We start from the raw sequence: 27,743 nt of genomic DNA on the forward strand, positions 1-27,743 counted from the left end.
TACCTTTGCTCACCTCTGGACCCTCTCTAACTTCTCCATGTCCTTTTTAAAATGTGGAACCCAAAACTGCACACCGTGCTCTAGATGAGGCCTAACCAGTGCCTAGTAAAGGTACTATCACCTCTCATGTCTTATACCTAATGCTTCTGCTGATGCAGCCCAAAACTGCATTAGTCCTTTGTACAGCTTCATCACCCTGAAGACTTGTATTGAGTCTGTGATCTACCAAGAACTCCCAAATACTTTTCATAGATTCATAGATTATAGAGTTGGAAGGGACCCAATGGATCATCGTGTCCAACCCCCTGCCAGGAAAGAGAACTGAGGTCATAAGACCCCAGCCAGGTGATTGTCAAGCCTCTTCTTGAAGACCTCCAAGTTAGGTGATAGGACCACCTCTCTTGGAAGCCCCTTCCAGACTTTGGCCACCTTTATTGTAAAAAATTTCTTCCACAGTGCTGCCATCCAGCCAAGTGTCACCCATTTGTATTTGTGTTTCTGATTCTTCCTGAGGTGCAGCATCTTCCATTCATCCTCATTTTAAATTCATCCTGTTAGTTGTAGCCCAACTTTCCAATCTTTTGAGATCCTTTTGAATTATGCTCTCAGCCTCCAACACATTTTCAGTCCTCAGTTTTGTGTCATCTGCAAACTTGCTCGAGAAGTTTTCTGTGCTGGCATCTAAATCATTAATACGTTGAATAGCACCAGGCCGAGGACAGACTCCTGTGGGACTACATGAAACCTCCTGCTATTCTGACATGGACTCTCTAATAATTACCCTTTGCTTGCAGTTGTTGAGCCAGTTGTTTCTCTAGCTTATGGTAGTTTTGTCCAGCCCATATTTCTCCAGTTTGTTTACCAGAAGGTCACGTGGGACCTGTCAAAAGCCTTGCTGAAGTCGAGATGCATGCTATCCACAGCATTCCCTTAATCCACACAAGTAGTTACTTTGTCAAAGAAGATCAGGTTTGTTTGACACAATCTGTTTTTCATAAATCCATGCTGGCTGCTTGTGATCAGCATTTCTTCCTCCAGATGTTTGCAAATGATCTCCCTTAGGCTATGCTCCAGTGATTTCCCAGGTATTGAGGTGAGGTTAAACTGGCCTGTAGTTCCCCCAGTCCTCCTTTTTTAAAGAGGGGCACTACGTTGGCCCTTTTCCAGTGCTGTGGTACCTGGCCCATCTTCCACAACTTCATGAAGATCATTTTCAAGGGCTCCAAGATCTCCTCTGCCAGTTCCTTCAGTACCTTGGGATGAAGTTCAGCTGACCCTGCTGACTTGAATTCATTCAGACCTATCAGAAGCTCTCTGACTGTCTCTCTTGTCATCTGCTCCCTCAGTTTGCCCCCTTCCTTATCTAGATAATCCTTATTTAGGTGTCTTGCTACATCGTATTTTTTTTGTAAAGACTGAGGCATGAATAATGTCAGCCCGCAAAAAGGTGTAGGGAGCAGTAACTGCTGTTGTCCTCTGTTGCATGACAAGTTCCATTTTATTGAGGACCAGGGGTTGCCAGAGAGCAGCAGGACTGCAAGGGCAGATTACTCAATTAGATAGTATCTGTTAAAAGGCTGGGTAGGATCTTTCACACCCCTTCCTGTCAAAGCAGATTCTACCCAGTGCTATGGCTTGATTCTGTTTCCACTGATTTCAAGAGAGTTAAACTGAAAGCCCTGTTGACTATGTTTAAAAAAGTCAAACACCGTCATACTTTTGGAACAGCAAAATTTGCACCATAAATAAGAAAAATAATGTATTCTATTTTTTATGCTTTGTGGTCTTTTTGAAATACCAAATGATTTGTCAGAAACAAGTTCCATGGGAAATTAAAGAATTAGGTAGGCTGCTGAAATAGCCATGCAATCTCTCTAGATTATAAAGGAGTCTTAGTCAATATAGACATCTGTTTCTTCTTTTCTCTCATAGCAACACGTTTTAATCTTGAGACCGAGTGGAAGAACAACTACCCACGGCTGCGAGAGCTTGACCGGGTAAATTACATTACATTTGTACTTGATATGTTATATAAAACTCTTGACTGCCTTAGACTGCAGATGTCTTCATTGGCTTTCACACTTTTTCTTTTCTGCAGAATGAACTGTTTGAAAAAGCAAAGAATGAAATCCTTGATGAGGTTATTAGTTTGACCCAAGTCACACCAAAGCACTGGTACAGTAGCTATCTGGTTTACATTTAAACTGTTTGCCTCTTTTCCAAAAACAGAAGAGTGCTTTTTCTATATTTCAGAAATGTTATTCAGTTTTAAAATAACTGTCACAAGTTTACAGGATAGTTACCCCTCTTATGTCTTTTGCCTATCTGGAATGTACTTTTTCCCCTAAATATATTCCTTATTCACTAAACTTGTGTGTAGTTCCTGGCCAATAGAGGTTTAAGCATAATTTGTTCTTTTGTCTAATTGATATAAGACACAGTCGAGACAGCTCCAAGAGTGAAAATAAACAATGAAGTCATCTTTATATCTCCTGTGAACTTCATGTGGGTCTCGATTAGGATCTGGGCCAGTGTGTCCAGAATTCCATCAAGAGATAACTATTGCCTTAAAAGAAAAAACTGGGCACATGAATGTGTTTTGGAGTATGTGTTTAATGCAGCATATTCTTCTGAGTTTGTATTGTAGGCTCAGATTTCCAAGTTTAATGCAGTCCTTAGTATTTCCATGCTTATCTCTTTCAGTTTAGCAGTGGATCTTGAGTACCCCGACCCATCACTTTTTTTCATTTCATCCAGTGGATTATGTCTGTATGATACTGATATTGATGTATTTGTAATCCGTCACAAGTTAGTGTCTCTACCATGTTTTAATTTTAAAATGTAGGGCATTGTAATAGAACTTGAAACCTAGTTTAAATTCCCATTGCTACTAGTTAAAGTTAATTTGATTAAATGAAGATTTAAAAAAAAAACCTAAATGACAAATAATTGCTTGAGACTGCACTTCCTGATGGTCAAAAGATAGTGTACCTGTACCTTATAGTGCTTTTTTTAAGAAGCAAAGCTAATGGTTTCCAACACCCATTAAGTGAAAGTATCTTAGTACATCATCCTTCACTGCAGTGATGTTCTTATCTAAATAATTTTCTTAAGCAGTGAAGAAATGCTTAGGTACTGAACAAAGGGCTTTAAAGAAACCATCATTTTTTGCCAGCAGCAACAGTTATTTTCATTTGTCAGTGATAAATGTTCCACAGTTCTTCCTTGTGTGTAAAATCTTTCAGTTGCTTTTTGAGTTCATATAAATAGCTTTACCAGCCTTGAAAGCCTATGTAAGCCCAAAGTTCTGCCTTTAACAAATTGAAGCCTTCAGACCCATCTGTACTGATCTTGTAGGCAGCCACAGTAAGAGGAAAATAGGAATAGTTATCAAAAGTAAAGCAAACTTCTTTTGAGTTGGAAGGAAGTGAAATGATATTTCTGAGAAGTTCCCCAGGGATCTTGTTCTGCATTGATGTAGTTAGCATGGCAGGATAAGCAAGTCATGAGACCTCCATGTCCTGTATGTTACAACTCTGGTCCCTCTAGCCCAAAAAATATTAAAACTTCCAAAATATATTTCAAACCATAAAAATAAAAAAATGCTTTAGGTTAAATCAGGACAAATAAGGCCTCTGTTCTGTGTACTCTGCATTCTAACTCTGCATAATGCACCGTAGATGGGGAAAATTATTCTTACTTGCTGTGTGTCTTCATTCAACCAATGTAACTAATGACCCTTGGCACGCATTCATGGTGAGATGGTCTCACAGGTGGAAACCTTAGAAAGGTCCATCATTCATCGAGCCCATTGAAGTAGCAGTGAGAATTGCAGACAACTGTTTTTATTCACTCAGTGGAGTGGGCGGAAGAAATGTCAAAGATTTGTGTTCATGACATCTTTTGGAGAGAGTTGCTTGTACTCATTAGAAATAATGAAAGCATGAAATGCTACACGTCGGCCTGCTAGAGCAGTTTAAGCTAGACTTACTGCTTGGATCAGAGCTCTGCACTGGAAGCTGTCACAAATGTTACAACTTTCCATTTTAGGGAAGAGATTCTTCAGAAAACATTGTGGGAAAGGGTATCTACTCATGTGATTGAGAACATCTACCTTCCAGCAGCCCAGACTGTGAATTCAGGAACATTTAACACCACTGTAGACATCAAGCTAAAGCAATGGACTGACAAGCAGCTGCCTAATAAAGCAGTAGAGGTTAGAACTTAATTTTTTGATGAATTTTAGTTGTATAAATGAAGATCTGCACAGTTACAGGTTTGTATTTTCCTGTTAGCCATGGTTTTCTATACTGAGTTTGTTAAAATGCAAGTTATAAGTTAACTCGGTGGCTCCCAACCTTTCTTTTACTGTGGCCCGATGGGAGCGAAACGGAGGAAAGCTCAACAAATTACTTTAATATCCTTCATATCTTCATGTGTAAGTATTAATGTTTACATGCATGACAATTCTGTCAGTCAAATCACTTGTCACTGACTTTCTAGGTGGCATGGGCAACCCTGCAGGAAGAATTTTCTCGATTCATGACAGAACAGAAAGGAAAAGAGCATGACGATATCTTTGATAAATTGAAACAAGCTGTCAAAGAAGAAAGTATTAAACGGCACAAGTGGAATGAGAGAGCAGAAGATAGCTTGGTATGGGGTAGTATTTGTTCCTGTAGCTGACGGATCATTTGCTCTTGAATTCTTTTCATTTAAGATTCATGTTCACTTTGTTTGCATTTTTTTAAATCCTTCATATGTTGAAAAGTGTAATACACACCTGAGTTTTACACAGTGCATGTGCAACCGCCTTGGAATATTGCAGTATGAATCAGTGGTTCTCTCTCTTGTTCTGTTTACCTTCCATAGATCAGCTATCCTGCCAAAATTCTTGCTTAGTTTAGAGAAAGAACGCCCCAAAAACTTTTGATTCATTGATTGCAAATGGAGTTTGAGTATCACATATACAAAGCATTGTGTCATTGCATATGCTGGGATGATTTAAGCAGACAAGGATTACCTGAAGGAAATTGGTGGAAGGGGTCAGACATATTTCAGCGGTGTGCAGAATGTTGCTTTTAAAGCTGTGCGCCACACTGACTAAATGCCAGAGATTTAATGAATTATTTTTTTATAGCCACATTCCAGGTTTGATCTCTTTTAAGTTCCAAATAAATCACACACCGTAGGCCACATAGGATGCATGTGGGTAAGGCAGACAGCTCTTTAGTGCAGATGGCACTAGCCATTTGCCTGTTCCTGTTGATTTCAAAATGAAAGGTACTGCTTAAAGCGATGCAGTATGGGGCTCATGCGGACTGCCAGTGTGGTTTGGCCTGCTATAATGATTAAACCATGCCTTCCTTCACCAGTGGGTGTTAAACATGATAGTAGATAGATTGCCCAGGCCTCTAAAGGCAGGAAGCTATAACGGAAGATGGGTGGAGCAATAAATAAGGCTGGATAGGCCCTGCACAAATATTCTTCCCCTTAGCATCTGCTCTGGGCCACTGTAAAAGGTAGGATGCTGGGCTAGATGGACCTGTGGGCTGACCCAGTCTGGCATCATGTTCCACAAACACAAAAACCTAAAAAGGATTTCAAAAGCCCCCAGCAAGTCATTACTCTGATCTGTGTCCTCATGTCACACTGCTTTGTTAATCTGTTGGGCTCCGTCCAGTTTCCCTCTTGCAAATTTGCTGACAGTTTGCATCCAGTCAGTGTGGATCTGCTGGTGGCAGCTCTCCAGAAGAAAGTGCATCTTCCACATGGCCCTCCTGGTTTAGGCTGATTTAAGACTAATTTGTAGGATAATTGCCTTCTTTCTCTGTTTTTCTCACCTCATTACTTTGTTACATCAGCCTCTGCTTAGCCATGTGTTCCTCCTTATAGCTCCTTTTTCTTGTTACTCAGATCTCCCCTTTTAGCAGAAATGACAGGGTCTAGTTAGTTTTAGAGCTGTTAGTAACAGAACACTGAGCTGAGACTGCATTTAATACTGTATATAGAAAGATGAACTGTTTGTGTCTTGTATTGTCAGAGAGTGATCCAGCACAACGCTTTAGAAGATCGGTCGATATCTGATAAACAGCAGTGGGATGCAGCTATTTATTTCATGGAGGAGACTCTCCAGAGTCGTCTCAAAGACAGTGAGTGCTCGCACTTTGACAGCAGTTGCTGTGCAGTAATATATATGTATGTAATCACAACTATGTTTCACGTGTAGTGCATTGTATGTTCTTTACCAGCGTTTGTTAGACTAGGACACTTATTTAAAATTAATGGGACGTGCATCTGAACCCTCTCCACCCCAACTGCTCTGGAAGTCCCATTCTGCTTAAAAACTAACTGAAAACTTAAAAAAAAATTTAAAGCTTTAAATTTCTTAAAAATGGGAATAAATGGTCCACTTTGAATCAGACACAAGGTTCTGGTTAACAAGACATCCTTCCTGGTAGAGTACATGTTGGCTGATCCCTTTAACCTTGTTTCTTTTTTTAGCTGAATCTGTTATTGAAGATATGGTGGGTCCAGACTGGAAAAAGAGGTGGCTGTACTGGATAACCCGTTCCAAAGAGCAGGTGAAAGCAAATTCAGATAATGTCTGCTTCCCATGTGTATGCTTTTGTGGTAAACTTTGTGGTGATTAATAGCTAAGTGGTCTAAAATGTGGAACTGTCACTATTGGTACTGCAAATCCAAAACAGGAAATTGTACATCCAGGAAATTGAAATATCCTGCTGTTTACCTCCAAGCTTTTTAAATGTTAGTCTGAAGAGCTTACTATCTGAAATTATGTACTTTGTCTGCCAAACAGAATCTGCAAACTGGTTATCTTCCTGATAAGGAATTTCATCTCTTTACTGCTCAGCCATGAAATATTTGTTGTAATCAATTAAGTTCTTCTTGGAGGAGATAAATTAACTAGTGTTTAAGCAGAGTGGAAACTCATTTGTCTTTCTCATAGTGTCTCATGATGTCCTGAAAGGTAGGGGAATTGTATAGTATATCATCATGCTTTAATGGTGTCATCACTGTTAAATTATAAAGTACACCTAGCATGCTAAAGGCAATTAGAATTGTTGCCTAAGCAGTCCCCTCTCACTTGCTCTTAAGTTTTGAAAAAATCCACTATATGTATTTAAACTGTCTTTGACCAGTCTGTGCCCAAAGGGAGATTTATTTTTAGACTGTCATGCTACAGAGGTATAACTAAATTCATTTCTCAGAATTGATTATAATCTGAAAAAGAAAGCCTGATCAAAAAATGAGTTTTAATGATTTTATAGCTCAGAGGAAAGGAATCCAAAGTTCATTGTGTACTACAGAGGTGGAGGTGGAATACTTCAAAAACTGTCCTATCTCATTGGGTGCTGGATGAGTTGCTGAAGCTAACGTGGTCCCTCTTTGAGCAAGAGAGCAGTCATGGCTCAGGATTCTGGACTCTGTGAAACTGAGACTGCAAGAAGGGCCAGACTATAATGTAGTTAAACTAGGAGACTGATTCATGAAACGGACCAGAGTTAAGTTAGAGAAATCTGTGGAGATTTCCTGACCTGGGGATAAAGTACCTTGATCTGTTTTTTCCAGTGCTCCCTTTGTTTCTCTAACATTCAAGGTCAAAGCTGACTCCACAATCCCTGAGTTTAAGAAGAGAGTCAACATTGAATAAGAGCAGACATTGTACCAGCAGTGTCTTCTTCAGAGGAGATATGAGACTCTGAAGTCACAATGTACCTCAGACCTGATGAGTTTAGACAGTGTGAGCACCAGAGAAGATATGAAGATTTGTAATGAAACAGTTTCACCCACAGCATCTAGGGTTTGACAAACAGTTGAAAAGTCAATGGCAGGGCTCCCAGGCAATCAATCTTGGACCCACTCTGTTTTCAAGGTCCGTGGCTGCAGGGCAGCACACCATGCCAGGGCTTCTATGCTCCTTGCTTTGAAGTCAGGAGTCAAGCCAGAGACTCCTGAGGCTTTCCATCTCCCAGCCATGGACCTGGGAGTCCTGACTGTCTTGAAAGCCTAGAAAACCCTGCTGTGGCCAGTACGCTTAGGTCTGAGCTTTTGAGCATGCAGGAGGGAGCCTCAAGCTCACTGAGGCCCGAGTTGAGATTCTGGTGGCTTTTGGAACTTGCCGACACAGAGTTAAATTGTTAAGCCCTGGGAATCCTGCTCCTGGCTGCGTGAAACGTAACAAAATGTTGATTTTACTGAGCACCTGCAAGAATTACCCAGTCTGGCTACAGAATGCAGCTTTGCCAGGCTAGTGCTGTCAGGGATTCCTGTCATGCCATGCCATGCTACGCCATGCCCTCAAGCTACCTGCTGCAGTCATGAGTCCCAGGAAATACAGCTCTAAGTATGGCTCAGCTCCAAGCTTTGCAGCAGCAAGCCTGGAGGGCCTCCACTCTGGGGCTATCTGGTCTCCCTGCTGGGAGCTGGACTGCAGAGCCTGTTGCAGACCTTCCAGGCACCCAGTCTCCCTGTGCTGCCTGACATGTTAGTTGGTAGACCAAAGAGCCAGCTGGCTTGAGAGTTCCCAGCACAAGGAAGTCCCACTGACTGCTGCTCTTAACAAGAATGTCAATTCTACTGGGCAGCTTCCAGATGCTGGAAGTACATTTCATTTCAGAAACTCAGTCTGTTGGGGTTTCTGTTTCACTTCCAATTCATAGTTCACAGGAGCTTAAAGAAGAAGTTTTCTCATGGTCTAGACTAGACCTAAATTTAAACAAATGGAAACTTCAGGTGAACTAGAGTTCTGCATTTTGGTCTGGTCTACTGAACAGAAAAAAAAGGTTGATGAAACTTTTGACTTAGGTGGTGGCTATGTGATTGTCTGTTTCGAATTTTAAATGCAGGCCTTAATTAAAATTATTATGTGCAAATAGTTCACACTTGTTACACTTTCATCCTTATCAAGTATAAGAGAGTTGTTAGTCCTATCTGGTCTAGCAGCAAAGGTCCAGCATGTTGTATAAGTTGACATCAACATGGAGTCACAAAGTTTATGCCAAGAGGTTGCCAATTGTAAGAAATGCAGGGATTGGGTCTGCGCTTTAATTGAACCTCTCTCATTTTAGCATGTTCGTAATGAAACAAAAAATGAACTTGAGAAGTTGATCAAATGTAATGATGACCATGCTGCTTACCTGGCAAATGATGAGGTAACAACTGTCCGGAAGAATCTTGAAGCAAGAGGAGTAACAGTGGACCCCTGTCTGGTAAGATGTAATGTTGTAACAGAACATATGGAAGCTCTTTGTGTACATTTGTAGGCCCTATTTAGCTACCATAAAAAGGATTGTATCTAAACATCAAGTTTGTAATCCAGATGTCTTAAAAAAATTACTAAATGAGTGCTTGCACGCAATGCACACATTTCTTGTAAGGCCCTTTCTGCTGGCTGTCAGACAACAGCTCTGCAGCCCTTTGGAACTTGACAGCTTGGAGTGAGCTCCGAATCTGCTGACCAAATATTCTTTTCCACCTTATAGAGGCCTGTATTGTGGACTGTCCATGCATACATTATGTAATGGATTCATGTGCCACAGGACAGGAACCGTTAAATATATTTAGTGTTATTTTGGAAGGATATGTGATTTGTCCAATGTTGTGTCCACTTGATCACTGGTACTTGATAACGCAAAGTACTTATCGCATACGAGTTTGTAGTATTGAACGTGAACAATCCTGATCAAAAGGACTTCTAAATATATAGTTTTTAATAAATCCACTCAATAAAAGATCCATTAAAATAGTTGAGTATACCTTTTTCTGGATAAACATTAAGTTAACTAAAGTGTGCTCTACAAAAGCCTTGATTCTGTGCCATAAATGGACAGCCTGTGCACTATATAACCTGTAACTTGACATTTTAACTCAGATGAACCGTGTGCTGTTTCAAAATGCGTACAAGGTTCGTCAGCCTTCTGAGAGGGTGTTGAAAACCCTGAGATGTAGAATGTAAATGCTGTGACCATTTCATTTTTAGGGTTTGTGTTAAATTTAGTTTAAAACTTGGTTTATGCTATAACTTCCATTAATTTTCCAGTTGATAACCAGTCCTTGATTAACTGTTAAATTTTATCCAGCCTGAAAAAACGCAATTTATTCTAAACTCTTTATTCTTGGTTTTTGAGACGAGATGTGATTGTTAAAGTGTAACACTGCTAGTAAACTGATATATATTTCATCCAGTTTGAACGCTGTCATTGTAGATTAAAGACACATGGCACCAAATCTATAGAAGACATTTCCTGAGGACTGCTTTGAGCCATTGTAATCTGTGTCGAAGAGGCTTTTATTACTACCAAAGGCATTTTGTTGACTCCGAGGTAAACTAAGGAACACACAAATACTAGTGTCTTGGGAAGCTGAGCAACCTAAATGGCTATGGAAGTATAGCTAGCAAGAAATATACTATTTTGCAATTAGTTTAGTCCTTTATTTATGCACGTTAATATTAGTATGGTCTTTCTGAGTCTGGCTAGCTACTACGTCGGCCGAGTCGGTAGCATTGAGTCGCGCAGTAATTCCAGAACCTGTCCACAAGATGTCAGTCATTAACTAAGTGGCTGTTACAGGAATTGCCAAACTTCTGAACCTTCTGGCTGTAAACCCAAATCCTGCCACAGCCAGGATATGCAATTTTTGAGATGTGCATGTCCCGATTTGTGCACAAAGCCTGAGCTCAAATCTCTTGTTGTTAAATGGCTGCATAGAATAAATAATGAGTGAACTGAAAAAATAGAAAGTAATAAATGAAGAGGGAGAGAAAGAGAGTGTCTTTATTTAAATACTTCTTTCTCCAGGAGCTGCACTTAACACTGCCCAGAGCTTCATGTGGCTCACAAGATGTGGTTTGGCCAACCTCATCTATTATCTGGCAGCATTGCTCTGCAGAGTGCTATGAAAGTTTCATATTACCCTCTGGTGATTTGATATTCTGTTGGTATCTACTTAGTTCTGCCAGAAATGTCTGATTTCCTTGTCAGTATCTAAATTTCAAAGCCATAGTACAGGGAAAGCCTTCATGATAAGTAAAGGGTTTTCATTTTTGTTGTTTTTTTCCCCTGGGGTGAGGATAGAGAAATCTGCATTAAGAACATAAAGAAGGGTTAATGTATGGTACAAGAGTAAAGATCCATTTGAAAGTAATTTACTTTTTTATTATTAATCCACCACATAGCTAACAATCAGACCTTTCCTCTTAAACCTTTTATTATCAATGCGACTGTCAGTCTTTATAAAGGGTAAGAGACAAATGACAGTTTTGTTCTCATGCAAAAGCTGCTTTGGAAATCTGTTTTTGTTCCTGAAAATGCATGTCATCCACCAAAGCTTAAAATGGCTTGGTACCAATTTGTATTTAAAATTAGAGGGTGAGTTGATTAAGAAAGCATCACCCAAGTTTAGTCTGTCACCTTTTATAATTTAATGTATAGTTTGCATTTTAAATTATTGGCAGTTTGGCAGTGCTGCTGGAAACAAAGGGAAGAACTTATAAAACATTTAAGTTAGAGTGATTTAAATAAGAGAAATTTCAAAGGAAAAAAAGCCCCAAGATTTTTTTTTTTTTTAAATAATAAAGCTCTGGCTATGATTAGTTGGGAATAAACGCTTGTAGTCAGAAACCCAGCCCCAGAAGCTTCTCTGCAGGGCCACTGTGATGACAGTAGGGGAAGAAGGGTGCCTCTGCATGGAGTTTCAGAAGGGCTTGGGAGGCTGCAGTCTGTGGCAAGCACACGGATAGAGTCAACGGATTCTGTTGGAGTTCATATCCTGACTTTTCTTTCCATCTGTTACTCTCTTCATCAACTCCTCTATGGAGTTGGAGTTATTCTTCTCTGCCCGGCCAGTGGGAATGGAGGCTGCATTTCCTTTCCTTTGTTTAATACCTGTGCATCCCTTAACCCTAGCACCCTGTTCACAGGCATTCATCAGACAGGGAGACAGGCTGAGTCCCAGAATTTTTTATTTTATACACGTATACAGCAAAGCACCCAAAGAGGCTTAGGTGCACAGACTGACATGTATGTAGTACAGGCAGCTAATTTATGAGTGCTGACCTTTCCACTGGAGAAGTGTGAGCAGCTGGTGGCAGTCAGGGAGTTGAAGGAACATATAAAGCTAACATAGGCCCTTATCATGTACAGCACATGCAAAGAAACACTGATTACATAAGTTAGTGTGTGTGCGTGTTAGTCTCCCTGCCCTATTCTTCTCAAGAGCATATCTCTTAAGAGTCTGTTCTGTTCACTGAAACTCCCAGACAAGAGATGCTAACAGTTTCTTCTGACTGTTTCAGCTTGAATGTAATGATGTGGTTCTCTTCTGGCGCATACAGCGAATGCTGGCAATTACAGCAAATACACTGAGGCAACAGCTTACCAACACAGAAGGTAAGCATTTCGGTGTCTACCTTGTCTGAATATAATGCTAATGTTAAAACATTTCTAATGCTATCACATCAGGATGTTGCTCTCAACTTCATTATGGCCCATTGCCTTTTTTAATTTTTTGGTGTTAAACGGTTGTCAGATTTTGAAATGGGTTTAAAATAGCATGGCAAAGACTCCAAACCATGGGAATGCCCTCCTACAAATTATCTTCAGATGCTGACTTGCCATGCAGAGCTAGATAGTGAAATCTGTTGTAAGCAGAGAGAACTTCATAAAACAGTTGCTATCTTTCTTCTTTTTCAGTCTGATCTTTTGCCATAGGTTTAATAAAATCTGTACGTTTAATTCTAAAATATCAATCTAAAATAAACTTTTAATGCATAAAAACATTTCAGGCGTTATGTTCTAAGACCCATATCTTCCTAAGACGAACACATTTATACATTAATCAATTAGCACCATGGTGACTACTAATAATGAACTCCCAGCTGTGAACCAGAGACTCTTTCAAGCCAACCTCTTAGGAAAAGATTGAGTAAACAGGGAAACCTTGCCACTTGCCCTGTAAGTCAACAAACCCTCCACAGCAAAGCCTCTGTCCCTAAATATACAAAGCAAGGGACTGTCATCTTGAGTAGCCAGCTGATTGATCTCCCCTGCTGGCATGGATCACCAAGAGCCTTGTCTCTAACAAACACAGGGCCCAAACTATCAAGGGCTTTACAGATGAAATCAACACCTCAGATTCCTCCAGGGAGGCAGTTCGGATCCTGTGGAACACAAGGGCATTGTGTTCATTGTTTGACCATCCAAAAGGAGTAGTCCTAATCTCTTTAGCAAGCAAAGGTGGACAAAAGTGCTCTTGGCTCAAACTTAAGAAGTGCCATACTGGGGCCACAGCTGTTATCTGGGCATCCTAAAACAACTCGAGATCCAATAACCCCATGCAGATTTGTTCAAAAGAAGTTCCCTCAGTCTAAGGATCTAAAGTTCTCTGCACCTTGATGTCCCTTTGTTTTCTGAAGAATGAGCTTTACCTGATTATTTCGCATCTAGGCCAGGTACTGGGAAAGTTGAAATGTTTTAATAACAAGTTTCAAAAACCCCACACCAAGTATGATGGCACTAACTTTCTAGTAGTACTTTGCATCAGTGGATTTACAATCAGTGCTTTACAAACACAGTCAGTATCGTCATCCCCATTTTACAGATGGGCACACCGAAGCACAACACAAGTGACTTGTCCAAGGTTGGTCAGTAAGCCAGTAGAAGAGCCAGGAATCAAACCCATGTTTCCTGCATGCCAGTTGAGTGGTCTCTCCACTAGGAAGTATAAGTAGTAAAGCATGGGGTGTTATCAGTATGATGACACTGCAGCTTCAACAGACTCCCCAGTGGCCTCCTGTCCTCCTTATCATACTATCCAAAATCATACAGATGTGTAACTGCCCACCTTAGCTTGTGCATCCTGTGAGTCATCTCAGCAGAAGAGCTTCAGCTCTTGAACTAAAAAGTGTTGTGATAATACTTGGAAAGCCAGGCTCAGGCTTTGTCATACTTCTCCTGGTATGTTGGTCCTGAGAGAGTCTTTTCTGTCATGACATGTGTTAGTGCTCATCTCTGTTTTCCCTCCCTCTTTCCTTTGAGCTTTTAAATCATTGATTAAGTGTGATCACAACCGCCCTTTCCCACAAAATCAGAGGCCCCCCACAAAAATCTGGATTTTTCTTCCAAAAAAATTTGCAGAGAGAGGTCATTCTTTTGATGCATTAATTCCTCCCTCTTGAAGAATTCACCACTATTTAAATCACACTTTTACAGTCAGGCGTTTGGAGAAGAATGTAAAGGAAGTGCTGGAAGACTTTGCTGAGGACAACGAGAAGAAGGTTAAGTTACTAACTGGCAAAAGGGTCCAGCTGGCAGAGGATCTCAGTGAGTAACTGTTTTACTTCAGAAATAACTCAGAAGAAAGCAGATCAGTGGTACTGACCTTGTTTACCGTGAACCAAAAATAAGGTTGAGTTTGTAGTGATAAATGTTTTCTCCACGCACTGGCATTTTGTGTGCATTTTTCATGGAAGATTTTTAAACATTAGGAAAACCTTTACTTACTGCAGTATGGCGGCGATGCTTTGTCTCACATGAAACTGTGACAGTTGTTTACTGACAGTGCTGTTAAAACAGATTTGTTGTTAATGCCCTTTTGCATGGGGCAGCTCTGGATCTGCTACGGAGTAGTGACAAGATGGTTCAATGCTGCTCCCTTTTAAGCCAGCATCTTTCTGCTGAGTTTGTAAACTTAGATACTGTGTAAGTGCATTTTGGGGACAATTGTAAAAAGTTTATGATCTCCTACTATTTCATGAGTGATGCACTGGCAGAGCCCTGGTACCTCCACCAAGCAGTCGGCCTACGTACAAATCCAAACCCCTGGAAGGGAGGGAAAAAGTACTGGGGAAAAAATAGTCTGTCATCCTGGAATTAACACGGACCCAAAGGGAACCAAATTAAGGTCTAAGACAACCTTCTTACTAACATGTCCTAACTTCAGATACTTGACTTCTCAATTAATTTTCTTTTGACATAACTTCAGGGTTTATATTTTGGATACTGAGCATAACCTAGTCTGTTGGCATGCTCTCCCTCCAACTTAGCGAAGCATATTCTAAGGTGCAGCATAAGAGAGCATTAAGCATATAATTACTGCAATATTTTCCTATTTGTGGGTTGTTATTCTACACCTGCTAAAGTTACAATCTCTTGCATATGGATAACACCACATAAGAACAAATATGTCATAAGCTGAAGGCTAAAGTTGTACTCTTGGTCCAGCAGTTTATATGATTGCATTGAGAGTATTATCTTTAAATTTAGATAATTTAGGTATTCATTTTTCTTTGAAATGGGAGTGCCATGATATTTTTGAGTTCTACAGAATAAGAATTTTTGGTGGGACCTTTCTGATCTGTCTCCTGATCTCAGCACCTATGAGAAACATCACTGGTCCTGGCAGTACGCTCTGCTTGTTAGCACATGGCAGTTAATATCAGGTGATCTGTACTGCTTCAGCAGTTCTGTGTCAGTCCGTCTACACTGCTATTTTTATCTCTCAGGTTGTGGAGTCTGTATCATCAAGATGCGTGAGGGGAATTCAACAGCAATTCTGTGTTTAAACTCAAGTGCAGAATATCAATATTTAATGAAAGTATTAGCTCCCTCCTTAGGAATGAATCCTGTTTTGTTTATTAAATGTCACCTTTTTAATATTTCATCTTCTTGTTTTGCCATTGTGTTATGTTTTGAGCAAAAGCTTGCGACAGTAATGTGATTCTTTGTTCACTTTGATTTGTCCTTGATTCTTCAGTGCTATAGCATTGCTAGTAATTTTCAGAAAAATATACAGTATTTATGCAAATCTAATATACTTAGAAGTAAAATCAAGGAGTTATGGAAGCTAAGAGTCCAGTAAACAAGACAGCCATGGTTTCCAGTTGGGTTAATTTCTGGTTTATTTTTCTGGTTTCCAGTTGGGTTACTTTAGGGGATAATGTCCGTTAATACACTAAAGCAAGGGTCGGCAACATTATTGAGCCAAGTGCCAAAAACCCTGCAACCTGGACTTCAAAGATGTTGGCGTGCCAGGGGTAGACAGTGGGGCAGCTGCAAGGTACCCAGTCCTTGTCATGGCACAGCTCCAGCCCCTTCCCTGCTGTGCTCCCCAATGTACGTGTGCAGCTGCAGCCAGCAACGAGCCAGGCTGGGACTCTGGACCCCAGCGCAGCCACTTATAACCTTGCAGCTGTCTGCTGCAAGCAGCCTGGGCTATGTCTGGATTGCCACTTCCGTGTAGGGGGAGAGGGAGCTGCTCCAGGGTCCCGCTGTCCCTCTGGAGGCCTTCTTCAGGCAGCAGCTGCAGCAGCCTTCCAGTGCCCCCCATCTCCTGATCACAAGGCATCGGGTAAGAATCGGTTGAGCGCACACAAAACAAATGGCATGGGGGAGGAAGGGGGGCAAGTTTGCAGCCACTTCCCCCCACAGAGTAAAGATTTACAAACCAGAGCCATCATTTAAATGAATGTACCAACCCCCCCAGCCCCAAATGCATTGGGGCAACACATTGGGAGAGGAGGTAAAGACACAGGAGAGTCACTGCTGACTGCCAGGCATGGGCACTGCAAGGCAGAGAACACAGAGCAGCCCCCTCTCACCAACCGAGGGAAGCCCATGCAGTGAGCATATAACCCACACTGCAAAGAAAGAGTGGGGGAGCAGGGCTAAGCTGCACAAATAGCCTGGGCTGCTCACAGCAGGCAGCTGCCAGCAGCTGCACCAGGGTCTGGAGCCCCGGCCCAGTTCGTCACTGGCAGCAGCTTCACGTGTGCCTCGGGGAGCGTGGTGGGGGAAGAGGCCATGGCTGCCCTGCCTCCAGCCCCTTCCCCGCCATGCGCCTTGTGGTGCACATGCATACACTGCTGCCACACAGCCCGGGCTGCTTATACTTGGCAGCAGGCAAACCGCAAACAGCTGCACGAGGGTCCGGAGCCCTGGCCCGGCTCTGTGGCACCAGCAGCTGCACGTGCATTTTGGGGAACATGGAGGGTAAGGCACTGGTGTTGCATTGCCCTAGGCCCCTTCCCCACCATGTGCCCTGAAGTACCATGCAGCTACTGTCACGGAGCTGGGCTGGGGTGCCGGACCCTGGTTCGCTGGTTGCAACCTCCCAGCTGCCTGTCATTCCCAGCCCAGGCCTACCACAGAGTCCAAGCTGCTCACAGCAGGGCTTGCAGCCTCCCCGTTACCTGCTGCAATTAGCCTGGGCTCCATGGCTAGTGGCAGCCACCCAGAGCCCAGGCCAAATGGGGCACGCCAAGCAAAATCTGGCATGCGTGCTGGGTGTTGCCAACACCTGCACTAAACTTTCTGGCCATAAGATAATAAAGACTCAGACTTCTGAAGAGAGAAGACTAACTTATTGACCATAGCAGTTTTTGTATTCTTAACTGAGTAAAGAAATATGAGTATATCCTCATAAGTGTGGAATATATTCAGCATGTTAAAACATAGGTCGTTCCATACCACTACTGCAGGATGTTTCTTGATGGTGGCAGGGAGGGGGTCATAGATCTTGTGCACAATTTTTTATAAAATCTTCACCCAATGTAACGCTTCCATTTAGGGTGATGTATGCTGACATGTTCTGCTTTATTGTACCTTTGGGAAGATTTGAAAGCCATCAGCTCTTGGCTGTGCAGTCAACTCAGAAACATTTTCCTTACTCTCTCTTGTGCATGATTGGACTGCTAAGTGATGCACATTTTATGGGCGAATGACAGAGAAAGAAAAGGGTTTTCTCGGCTTTGCCTTAGTGAGCGGAGTGTTTTTTGTTATACTTTTTATAACCTGGGACAGACCCTTCATGATAGCAGAGAACATGGAAGACACAAGGAGATCTGTAATTTCCTCCTGACAGCATGCAGTGGCCACCAGAACGCCACTGCTTCAGGAAAGAAAAGCATTCCTTTTGCAACACACTGTCATTAAACGTTTGTATTTTAATTAAACAGACAAGGCTCTTTGGGTAAATCCGATCTCTTTTATGAGGCCAAATCAAATAGTTGGAAAAATTCTTCTTAGCAGGCTTTAATTTAAATTTTAATTAAAATGTATTTTAATTAGGAATTTAGGATACAGGAATGAAAGAGATCTTCCTGCCTCAAGTCCAGTCTCTCTCTTTTGCAGGCAACCATGTTACATAATCCTGCTTTTAAATTTAACAAGCTCCATATTAAAATTAGCCAGGTTGTTTGGCTCCGGCTGCCCACATTGGGAGGCTGCTCCAGAGTCTGACTTCTTTGATGGTTAGAAACTGTCTTCTAATTTTCATCTTCAATTTATCAAGGGCCAGCTGAGATTTAGCTTCCTAATTTGAAACTGTACTTGTAAAGGAAGCCTAGACTACTTAAATACCCTCAGCATGTCAGGGCTTGTCTCCTGGTCCTGATAACAAAAGTCAGGCAGGGTTGCTACGCTACATCAGACATCCAGCACTGGAGCATTGAAAGTGTTTTATTGTGTGTTTACTTGGCGATACCAGTTGATACCAGACTGAATTTTCTAACTTGGGTGGCACGGCGTTGCAATGAGACCTTGGTAATTCACAAGACTCATTTGAAGCATATTTTACTATATAGATTCTAAATCCTGAAATAGTATTTTAACCTTAACATGTGTTTTTGTTAATATCAGTCAGGGGCTAAACCTTACATTTTTATAGTAGAAAGAGGTATAGTGTTCTTTATAGTGCTGCTTTCCACCTGTTATTGTGGGCTTTCCAAAGCCTGTCCATAAACTGCCTCCTAGAACAATTTTAGTACAAGTTGTATAATATACAGCCTCATACTGTAATCAAGATCTTTTTAGAAAGAAAACATGCACATAGTATGCATTTTTCTTAAATCGGTTTATTCCAAAATAGGCTTATTCTGTAGAATTTAAAATGGATAGTTTCAGATTAAGAACAATAACTATTTCCTGCTACAAGAAACAACTGGATGAAATTTAGCAATACAGAAAGGGAAGGACAGGGAGACATAATTCGCTGGGGAGAAAATGATTAAATATTTTTAAAAATATTTTAAAGGTGCCTTGTTACAAATTGATACAGGAGTTTAACTTGTCTGTCCCTTGGCAAATGAAATAACGCCAGAGCTGTTACCAGACTCTCTCAAAATTAGTGTGCCAGTACTGTTTTGGATAAGGTCATGGTTTTGCCAGGAAGTTGCATGGGTCGGCAAGGTCCTCTTACCTTTCTTGGTGGACTGTTAGGATGCATCTAGCTTTCACCCTCAGCAGTCAGCGATGACTTGTTGCCGACTCGGTTGCCCATGAGCTCCTTTGAAACATGAGTATAATTTGTAGGGTAGCTGGGAGCTTACATGTGTTTGGTAGCCAGAGTAAAAACAGGCCCAGGGCTTTCACTTCCCAGTGGGATACACAAAGTTTCTTCCACACTAAAAAAATTACAGTTGCCTCTGAAAAAAATTGCAGTAACTGAATCCAGTAACTTGATTGTACTTCTAATTTCATATGGAACCCAAGTTAGACAGTAATAAGTTTCCTTTCTGAAATGAGTTTCATGCATATTTCAAATCTTACTGGAAACTTATTTAAATCAGAACTCTAAATGCAGGATGTGAAATGAGGTATGAAATGATGTGTATATATAGTAGAGCGATAGGAATTTTAAAAGTTACATAAAGCATTACTGTTTTAAGGTGCATTTACTCATTAAAAAGCCTCTTGTCAGTCTCTTCCTCTCTCCCACAATCTTACATTTTAAATCACTGCCTGGGGCAGGAGAGAGAAACCCTACGGCATATATTACTAGCGTTAGCATGGGCTGTGCTTTGCCTAAGGCCGCAGCTGCACAAATCTTGTACATTTAAGTTAAAGTTCTAGCTTCACTTCTGATGTTTTAAATAAAGGGTAGTTAACCTACTGTTATGGGTACCGTTACATTTTGAAAAATGTGTTATTCCATGGGTATCCTTGAGACTGGTTAATCTTCCATAACATTTACTTTATGTGTTGATTTCTACTGCATTTTTACTTTATTCTCTTTCATTAAAATGGTTATGCTGAGCACCCCAGTAAACCGTGTTACTGCTGGCCCTGTTGAACTTCATCAGATTTAAAAGCAAGCATAGCTTTAAACAAAATGGTTAAAACTGAGTCTGCTATGTGGTTTTTTTTTTAGTTTTGGGTTTCGCTATCAAGAAGCTTTGAGGGGTGGACAGAAAGTGATGAGAGCATGTGAATCAATTTACTCCTGTTTTGTAATGTGGAATTCCTTTAATTTGTTCATTCATTTCTGGACCCTGAATAAATGGCAGTTACTCTAACACGGGGGTGCCAAACTTACCTGGTCCCTTGGACCAAATGTGTGGCATGGGTCTGGTCCGCAGGATAGATCCAGCAGCTGCTTTGTATCATCACCCACCCCAGCTGGACTGCACCACCTGCGGCACCCATTCCAGCTACTGGGGGATCCATGCAGCACATGGCGCTCCCAGCAGCTGGTGCAGAACCGCACCGCATGCAGCACCTGCTCAGAATCTGTGCTGCATGCCGTGTCTGTGGGCACCGCAGGCGGCACTGGTCCCAGACTGCCTGGAGCAGGCGTCATGTGCGGCATGTATCCAGGAGAGCTGGGGTGGGTACTGCATATGTTGCATGTCCTGGGCCCTGCACACAGCACCAGTCCGGATCAACTCAGACCCAGAGCAGCACTGGGAGCCAGATAATAGGGCTCTACAGGCCGGATCTGGCCCTGGGGCCCTGTTAGCACCTACAAAACTAATGCTTTTAAGGGCATGCTTCACCTTGCAGCAAAACTTCCAGACTTAAATACTCTTTGCTCCTAGAGTTGAGTTTCCTAGAGAAAAGTGCCCCAAAATATTAAACCATTTCATGAGTCTAATCGACTTCCTTTATTTTAGAATTGCTGTCTAATTGAAAATATAAAGGACCGAAGTAAACTTTCAAATTAGCATGAGTGTCACAGGGCTGCTGAGTTGCTCTACAACCATCCAACGCAAGGTGGCAACAACCAGCCTTTGTAGAAGCTCTAGGGCAGTTCAGGAAGCCTAAGTAGCAGCGTGCCGGGCATCCGGCCTCTGTTTACTGTTCTGTACTGATTGATGCCTGAGCATCGCCCAGGCAGCCAGCATTTGTTTCCTTTGGGAGGATGCAGCACTTGTCTGGGCTTGTCCTCTTCTCTCTGACTCTCACCCCACCTTACTGTGCAGTTTGCATGGATTGTACACGATAGTTGAGGGAAGTTTTGTCTTACTTGCGCAGCCACGTTATAATAAGTGCATTGCAAGGTTTGTCTTTACAGAGCGAGTCACTATGGTTATGTGTTTTTCAGTGTTTAAAACTTGTTGAAAAGTAAATATGCAAAGGTAAGGTGAAAAGTACACACACATTTTTTTCACTTCTGAACTTAAGTGTGCTAGACACAGTCCACACACATGGGAAGATGTGAGGTGTAATGCCGGCTCTGATGGAGTTGTACCATTGACTTCAGTAGGGCCAGGGCTTCATTCTGACTTCTGATCCAAAGACACTACTATGCATTCTTAGGTCTTCCTTTCTTGAAAAAGGTTAATTGTGCCTCTAATTTTCTGCCCTGTGCCTGTGCATATAAGAATTATTTAGCATGCAAAGCATCTTCCTGCAGCTTCGAGGGTGCCATTCATCCAGTTTCCACAGTCAGCTTCAGGTATTTAAAACAACAGGCATTCAGCTCATGCAGCCGAGGAGCGGGAGCAGTTGGAAGGATGGCAGGGGAACAGGAGAATGCTGATGGAAACCTGACACTTAAATGACTGCATCTGAATGTGGAAGGGTCAGCCCCCAAGTCAGTTTGTCAGCACATAAAGTATTGACATCTGTGCAGGTGTCGCAGACTAGTCAAGACTTCGTTCAGCACAAAGGCCTATTGAAACAGGGGAAGACAGAGCCCTTGAATGTGTGGAAAAAGAAATTCCTCGCTTAGGGCTATTTTCTTAAATTCTGTCATAGCTCTAAATTGTAATTTTGATATATAGAATGGGGTGTCATTTTCTTTTAAAGGCCAAAGTGTATCAAGCCTCATTAAACCACTTTTAATAGAACATTTCCACTTTTTATATCTGAGGCTATTACTGGCGTCTTGTTTCTTCAAGTTGCTGTATTAACCACTTAATACACTTTATCTTTTTACTGTGTTGTGCATTTCGGTTGGGTTTGAACCTCACTATTACGCTGCATTGCATGCTATGCTGCAGCTTTCTTTTAGTGTGCACTCTTTCATGTTACTGGCTGAATATTTGCATATCTGCCATGAATGTAATAACCATGCAGTTTATTTGCCGGTTTAGTTCAGTTACAAAGCCTGCATACCTTGTCTCTCAGCAGCTTAATTTTAGGTCCTTACTATATAGCGATTGTGGAGCCAGTACCGGAGTTTATTTGGCTACGGTTTCATCAGCAACTTCTGTTTTATAACAACATTAGTGATTATGTTGCTCTGATTATAAGCACCTCTGTTCTTATTATTTTGTGTTTTAAGTGGAATTTGGAAAAAATGGTTCAGGAGTGCTAATTTGGGAGCATCTGCAGAATAATGCTGTGTGCTGACTTTCTTTTTCTCTTCATTGCTATGATCTGTAAAATGATAAAACTTTTGTGAAACTTATATGTAATATGGTCATGAACAGAGTCTTTTTTTTTTAATTTCCCTTCACTGAGAGAACTGTGTGCAAGGTGTCTCATGGCCTGTACTTCATCCTCCACAAGGGTGCTGATCATGTGCTCCTTAAAAATCATGTCTTCTCTTGGCTTCCCTAACCCCATTTGCTCACAGTTGTTTTTCCTCTGAATCTGATCTTTTGCTTTAATGGGTCATTGAACTGGACCAACTCTGTGCTCAGAGCTGCAGGGGGGATGTAACTCCTCTGGTAGGTAGGGTGCAGACTCTTTAGGGCCAAACCAGCACTGAAAAAACCAGTGCAGATAACAACAGCGAGCCGGTTGCACTAAAACTTTATTTTACTTTGTTACTTGAATGTTTAGTGAGTGATGCTCTGTGTTTGTACTCTACAAGTTAAGAGGCAAAGGGTCTAATTCTGCAAATGCTCGCTCTGGGCTCCAAGCATAGTCCCTGTCCCAAAAGGCCAAGAAGGTAAAACATACCAGGACATCCAGAAGGAGGAATAGCATACAGGCAATTAGGATAATTATTAGGAGCTCTCCAGATGTGAGCATCACACAAGTGAGCTCTCAGAACATTAAATGAGGGGAGGCTGTCTCCTTTACAAACCAATGACATCACTTCCATGGCAGCAGCTGCATTTTTTCAGGTTTCCAAATGTCGCAGTGGGATCTTTATGAGGAGCCCATCGATTGTAGGCTGATCTTGCAAGACTCAGGTAAGGATAATGGTAGCGAGGTCTGCAGATCAAACAGCCATCCTGATTATTATTGCTATCGTCCAAAGCAGCTGAAGAGCTACCAAGATTTTCCAACTTCACTTTTGAAAAGCAGTTTGCTCCCATTCTGGTGGTTGGTATATCCTCTGTCCTTACTGGTGGCTTTCCCCAACATGCTAATATCATTTCAGTCCTATCTTTACCTGATCCTAAGTTAGCATACCTTCATTTCTGCACCAGTTCCAGCTAGAAATGGAGTGCCGTGCTCAACTTGCGCTGTCTGACAAAGCAGAACTGGTAGAGGTGAGTGGTGTCGGCAAACTCATGGCAACGCATTGTACATCCTTACTCAGCTCCGTAATCGTCTGAATATAGTACGTGTCCTGCCTGGGGCAGGGAGTTTGTGTGTGTCCACATCCCTGTGTGCCTGCCTCTGAATTTGTCTGTCACTAGCAATAAGAGGCATCCAGCTATTCTGTTTGGTTTTCCTACCCTTCTTACTTATAAAGCAAATGATTGCTGTTTTTGCATCTAGTTATCTTTTTCCTTCTTTTTTTTTTTTTAATTCAACCTAGGCAGTTGGAGCTCTGCCAAAGTGAATGTACTTTTTTTTTACTGGAGGCAATGTGAATTTAAAAGTTCTTTGTCTTGTGAATTTTTTGCACAGCTGTACACAACTGACAAATTAAAGCAGCTGCTAGAAGAATGTCGAGGTTTGTTTGTGTCAAAGTGCAGATAAGGTAGCTCCTGCTTTGTATCAGGGCAGAAAGGGCTTTAAGGAGCTGCGTCTTCTCAAAGAGAGAGGTAATCCTCGAGGGAGAGCATACATGGGTTGTAAACCTCCTCTGATAGAGTGATGGTTTACTTAACTTCAGATCCCAGATGATGACCTGAGGAGGACTGTGCTTTCTTAAAGTTATTGATGAAGAGCTAGACGCTGATATCCAGGCTCAAAAATGGATCGTCACAAAGTTTAGCACATTCTTCACTAACTAAATCTATCATTTAAAGTCAGCAAAGAAAGATAATTATAAATTGGTACAAGCTGAAAGGCCTGTTTACTGCCTGTTAATCTTGTTCTAGGCCACTGATCTCCTACCTTTTGATGCATGTTGTCCTGGTGTTATGTTTACCAAGTGTAATCTCTGCCTAAAATTCATTGCATGTTGCAATGATAGATGCAGGCTATTGGGGCACAAAGTTTAAAAATTCAGTGTTGTTTATAAATACTTTATATATTATTGCTTGAATTGGAGTTTCCTGTAGAAGTAGCGGTGTTAGTGGAAATGCAGCGGTTTTGCAAGTTGATGAGTCAAAAGTTCTACTTTGATCCCAAACTGAAAATAGTATATCCCAAACTGTGGGATGTATTATTCAGATCCCAAAAGTACGAAGAAATTATAACACTATCCTTTCTACCGGTATTGCCTTCCAATATAATACTAACATATAAAATAAAAGCAACAATATATTAAGGAGTGAGGGAGCAGAAACAAACGAATACAATAAAACAGCCTCTTCTTTTTCAGATCATGAACATTTAAGCAACTATTCTTTATTCCTGATGAACAAATGAATCGCAATACCACTCGTATCTAAGCATTTTTCTTGTTATTTCACTGGGAGACGCTTGCTGTTTAAGTGTGTGACTTTATGCAAAATGTTGGAATAGATCAGTTTGTGATCCATGTTCCTTCTGAGTACAATCTGTCTTTGGTTTGAGGACTGAAAAGTTTTGGTTATTTACACAGTTAAAATCTTGTTGCAGTTCTCTAATCCCACTGATGCACAAGGGTTTACACAGGAAACTTCCACTGGCCACAAGCTGCTTGTGTATCCTTTGAAGGAATGTCAACCTTTTTTTGATGAATCATTGAGGTCCATCTTCCGGTTTATATTTTTCATCAATTCCTGCCCAAGATAATGGCCACTATCTCATTTGCTCTTAGAACAGTTTTCTTTCCACAATGAAATCTTTGTGTGATTGTAGACCTGATCTAAGGCATTTCTTTTCTGTACTATCGCTGTGCTAATGGAATACGTTCCACTTGTGCCCTGAACCACGTGAGTAATCCCTGTCATTTTTACATTGACTCAATCTCTTGATTGGACAATTTTAATTAGAAATCTTACCCTTAATGAAAAATGTTGAAGCCTTTGTTAGGTTATGAGTGTAGCTGGTAGGGTACATGAATTAATGTCCCTTTCATAGACACATGGGACATGATGAGTTCACAGGAACATCTTTTTTAAGTTAAAAAATATCTATAGCTGTCCTTTTCACTTCAGTTTAGCTACCTTCCCTTAGATACAGTACCCTAGCCCTGTCTGGTGTGGGAAGGTGACTTCACACCAGCCAGCCCCTTCAGCCCTAGGGAGTATGTTGCAAAATACAGTCAGCTTCTGTTCTGTTTGATTGGTGGGGGAGGAAATGTGCGGCTGAAACCGTTTCATTAGCCAAGAAGGGCTCACATGTAGATCTGGGGCCACTGTAGGTCAAGACATTGATTGATTAGTAGCCTACAGTTGCATTGCTACAATGCACAATTCCTGCTTGTGGTGTTAAAAAGCATTTTAACAGTGTTGAAATGGCAGTGCTAAGTACCTCTGGAAAGTAGCTTTATCCTCTGATAAGATGGCTTTCATGCCGCAGGTTTAGTTATGTCCCACATCATGAAATAAGTGTTACTGTTCTGTGGGGGGAATTAATACATTTGCTCAGATGATCGGTTTTTGCTCAAATTAAAATGTGGTTTGAAGAAAGAGTAAGAGCATTCAAGATGCTATCTCAGCATCCTGTGTCTCCTAGGGGCAGAGAGTGCGTGCTAAGGGGAAGAGTGTATGTGCATGGCCTGTCCAGACTGCTCTGCCCACTGCCCCTCTCCCCATACGGCTTCCAGCGTTCAGAGGCCAAGGAAGTCCTACCTGGAGGTTGCAGGTTGCATACTAAAATCAGTAGGTCCACGGTTTTGAGTTTGAGCTCCTTCAGGACTCTTGCATGAATGCCATGTGGACCTGGTGATTTGCTGCTGCGTAGTTTATCACTTTCCTTCATTATCTCCTCTACTGATATCTCCATTTGTCCTCTGGAAGGAATGGCTATGAAATAGAAATCCCGTTAATATCGTTCATGATAAACAGTGAAGCAAAGAAAATGTTTAACTTTTCTGCAATGGCCTTGTTCTGCAACCCACTGTATCCCTGAAAACTTTCTGCTTCTGACGCACTCAAAAAATAGTTATTAGATTTGGCATCTCAAGCAAGTTGCTCGCAAACTTTTTTTTTTTTCCTTGCCCTATTATTGTTTTACCTTTAGCTTATCAGAGATTATGTTCTTTTTTATTTCCCTCACTTGGACTTGACCTGCACTTCTTGAATGATAACTTCTTGTCTTTAATAGCCTCCTTTATTCTCCCTCTTAAAGAGCCAGTATAGTTTTTAATCTGCTAAAATGCGTTCAATTTGTGCCTCCAGTAGAGTATTTTTAAATAGGTTCCATGCAGTCTGCAAGTTTTAACAGTTTTTGCTGCCCCTTTTCTTTTCTTTTCAACTAACACCAGTACTGTTGTGTAGATCTTCTTTTTGAAGTGAAATGAAACCATACTTTTTTTTGTTTGTTTTTTGTTCTTTTTCCCTCTCCTACGTGGATATCAAACCTGATTACATTGCTGTCAGTATTACAGAGTGGTGCTGCAGCAGTTTGGCCTAAACCCTGGACGCTTCTCAGGTCTAAGTTGAGAACAGCTCTTCTTTTTGTGGGTTCCAAAACTAATTGTTCCAAAAAGCAGTCATTTATGGTATTTAAATATTTAGTTTCTGCATCCTTCCCTGAAATGTGATATACCCAGTCTATATGAGAATAATTTGAACTCTCCTAATATTATTGGTGAGTATTATTAAGGCCTGGCTCAACAAAGCCTTGTCTGGGATGATGTTGTTGAGGCTGGTCCTGGTTGGAGCAGGGGTTGGACTAGATGTGACCTCCTGAGGTACCCTCCAACCCTAACTTTCTATGATCATATTTTTTGCTTTTGCATCCTTTTTAATCTGCCTTAGCATTTCTTATTCACTGCCACCATCCTGATTAGACAGTCGGTAGTATAATGCCAGAAGTTAATATTTTCAACTCATTTGATGGCAGTGATTGGGATGCACTTTTCCATCCAAACTCTGTTCCAGAGGTTGAGGGTTTTGTGGTGTTCAAACAGGCATGGTGGTTCTGGCTAATAAAATGGTAATTGCAGATTCTGGGTGTCGTTTTCCTTTGCTTCAGGATTAATCCAAAGAAATTCAGATTCTGTCTCGGGGGGGGGGGGGGGGGAGCCACTCCCCCGTTTTTTAAAGGTCTCTGGGCACA

General features: G+C 41.4%; 1 protein-coding gene across 6 annotated transcripts in view; it reads left to right on the top strand.

The window, feature by feature from the left end:
- OPA1 (OPA1, mitochondrial dynamin like GTPase) overlaps positions 1-27,743 on the top strand; it is a 104,529-nt gene that overhangs the window by 60,238 nt on the left and 16,548 nt on the right. For all 6 annotated transcript variants that reach the window (XM_019503495.1, XM_019503493.1, XM_019503496.1 and 3 more), the window contains 10 exons: positions 1,933-1,997; positions 2,099-2,175; positions 4,051-4,216; positions 4,504-4,656; positions 6,044-6,152; positions 6,505-6,584; positions 9,093-9,233; positions 10,230-10,346; positions 12,320-12,413; positions 14,235-14,345. In XM_019503495.1, coding sequence (XP_019359040.1) covers positions 1,933-1,997; positions 2,099-2,175; positions 4,051-4,216; positions 4,504-4,656; positions 6,044-6,152; positions 6,505-6,584; positions 9,093-9,233; positions 10,230-10,346; positions 12,320-12,413; positions 14,235-14,345 — 1,113 coding nt within the window. The remainder of the gene's footprint in view (positions 1-1,932; positions 1,998-2,098; positions 2,176-4,050; positions 4,217-4,503; positions 4,657-6,043; positions 6,153-6,504; positions 6,585-9,092; positions 9,234-10,229; positions 10,347-12,319; positions 12,414-14,234; positions 14,346-27,743) is intronic.

This window comes from Gavialis gangeticus, unplaced genomic scaffold (assembly GCF_001723915.1).
Source record: "Gavialis gangeticus isolate Ggan-Ray unplaced genomic scaffold, GavGan_comp1, whole genome shotgun sequence".
NCBI lineage: Eukaryota > Metazoa > Chordata > Crocodylia > Gavialidae > Gavialis > Gavialis gangeticus.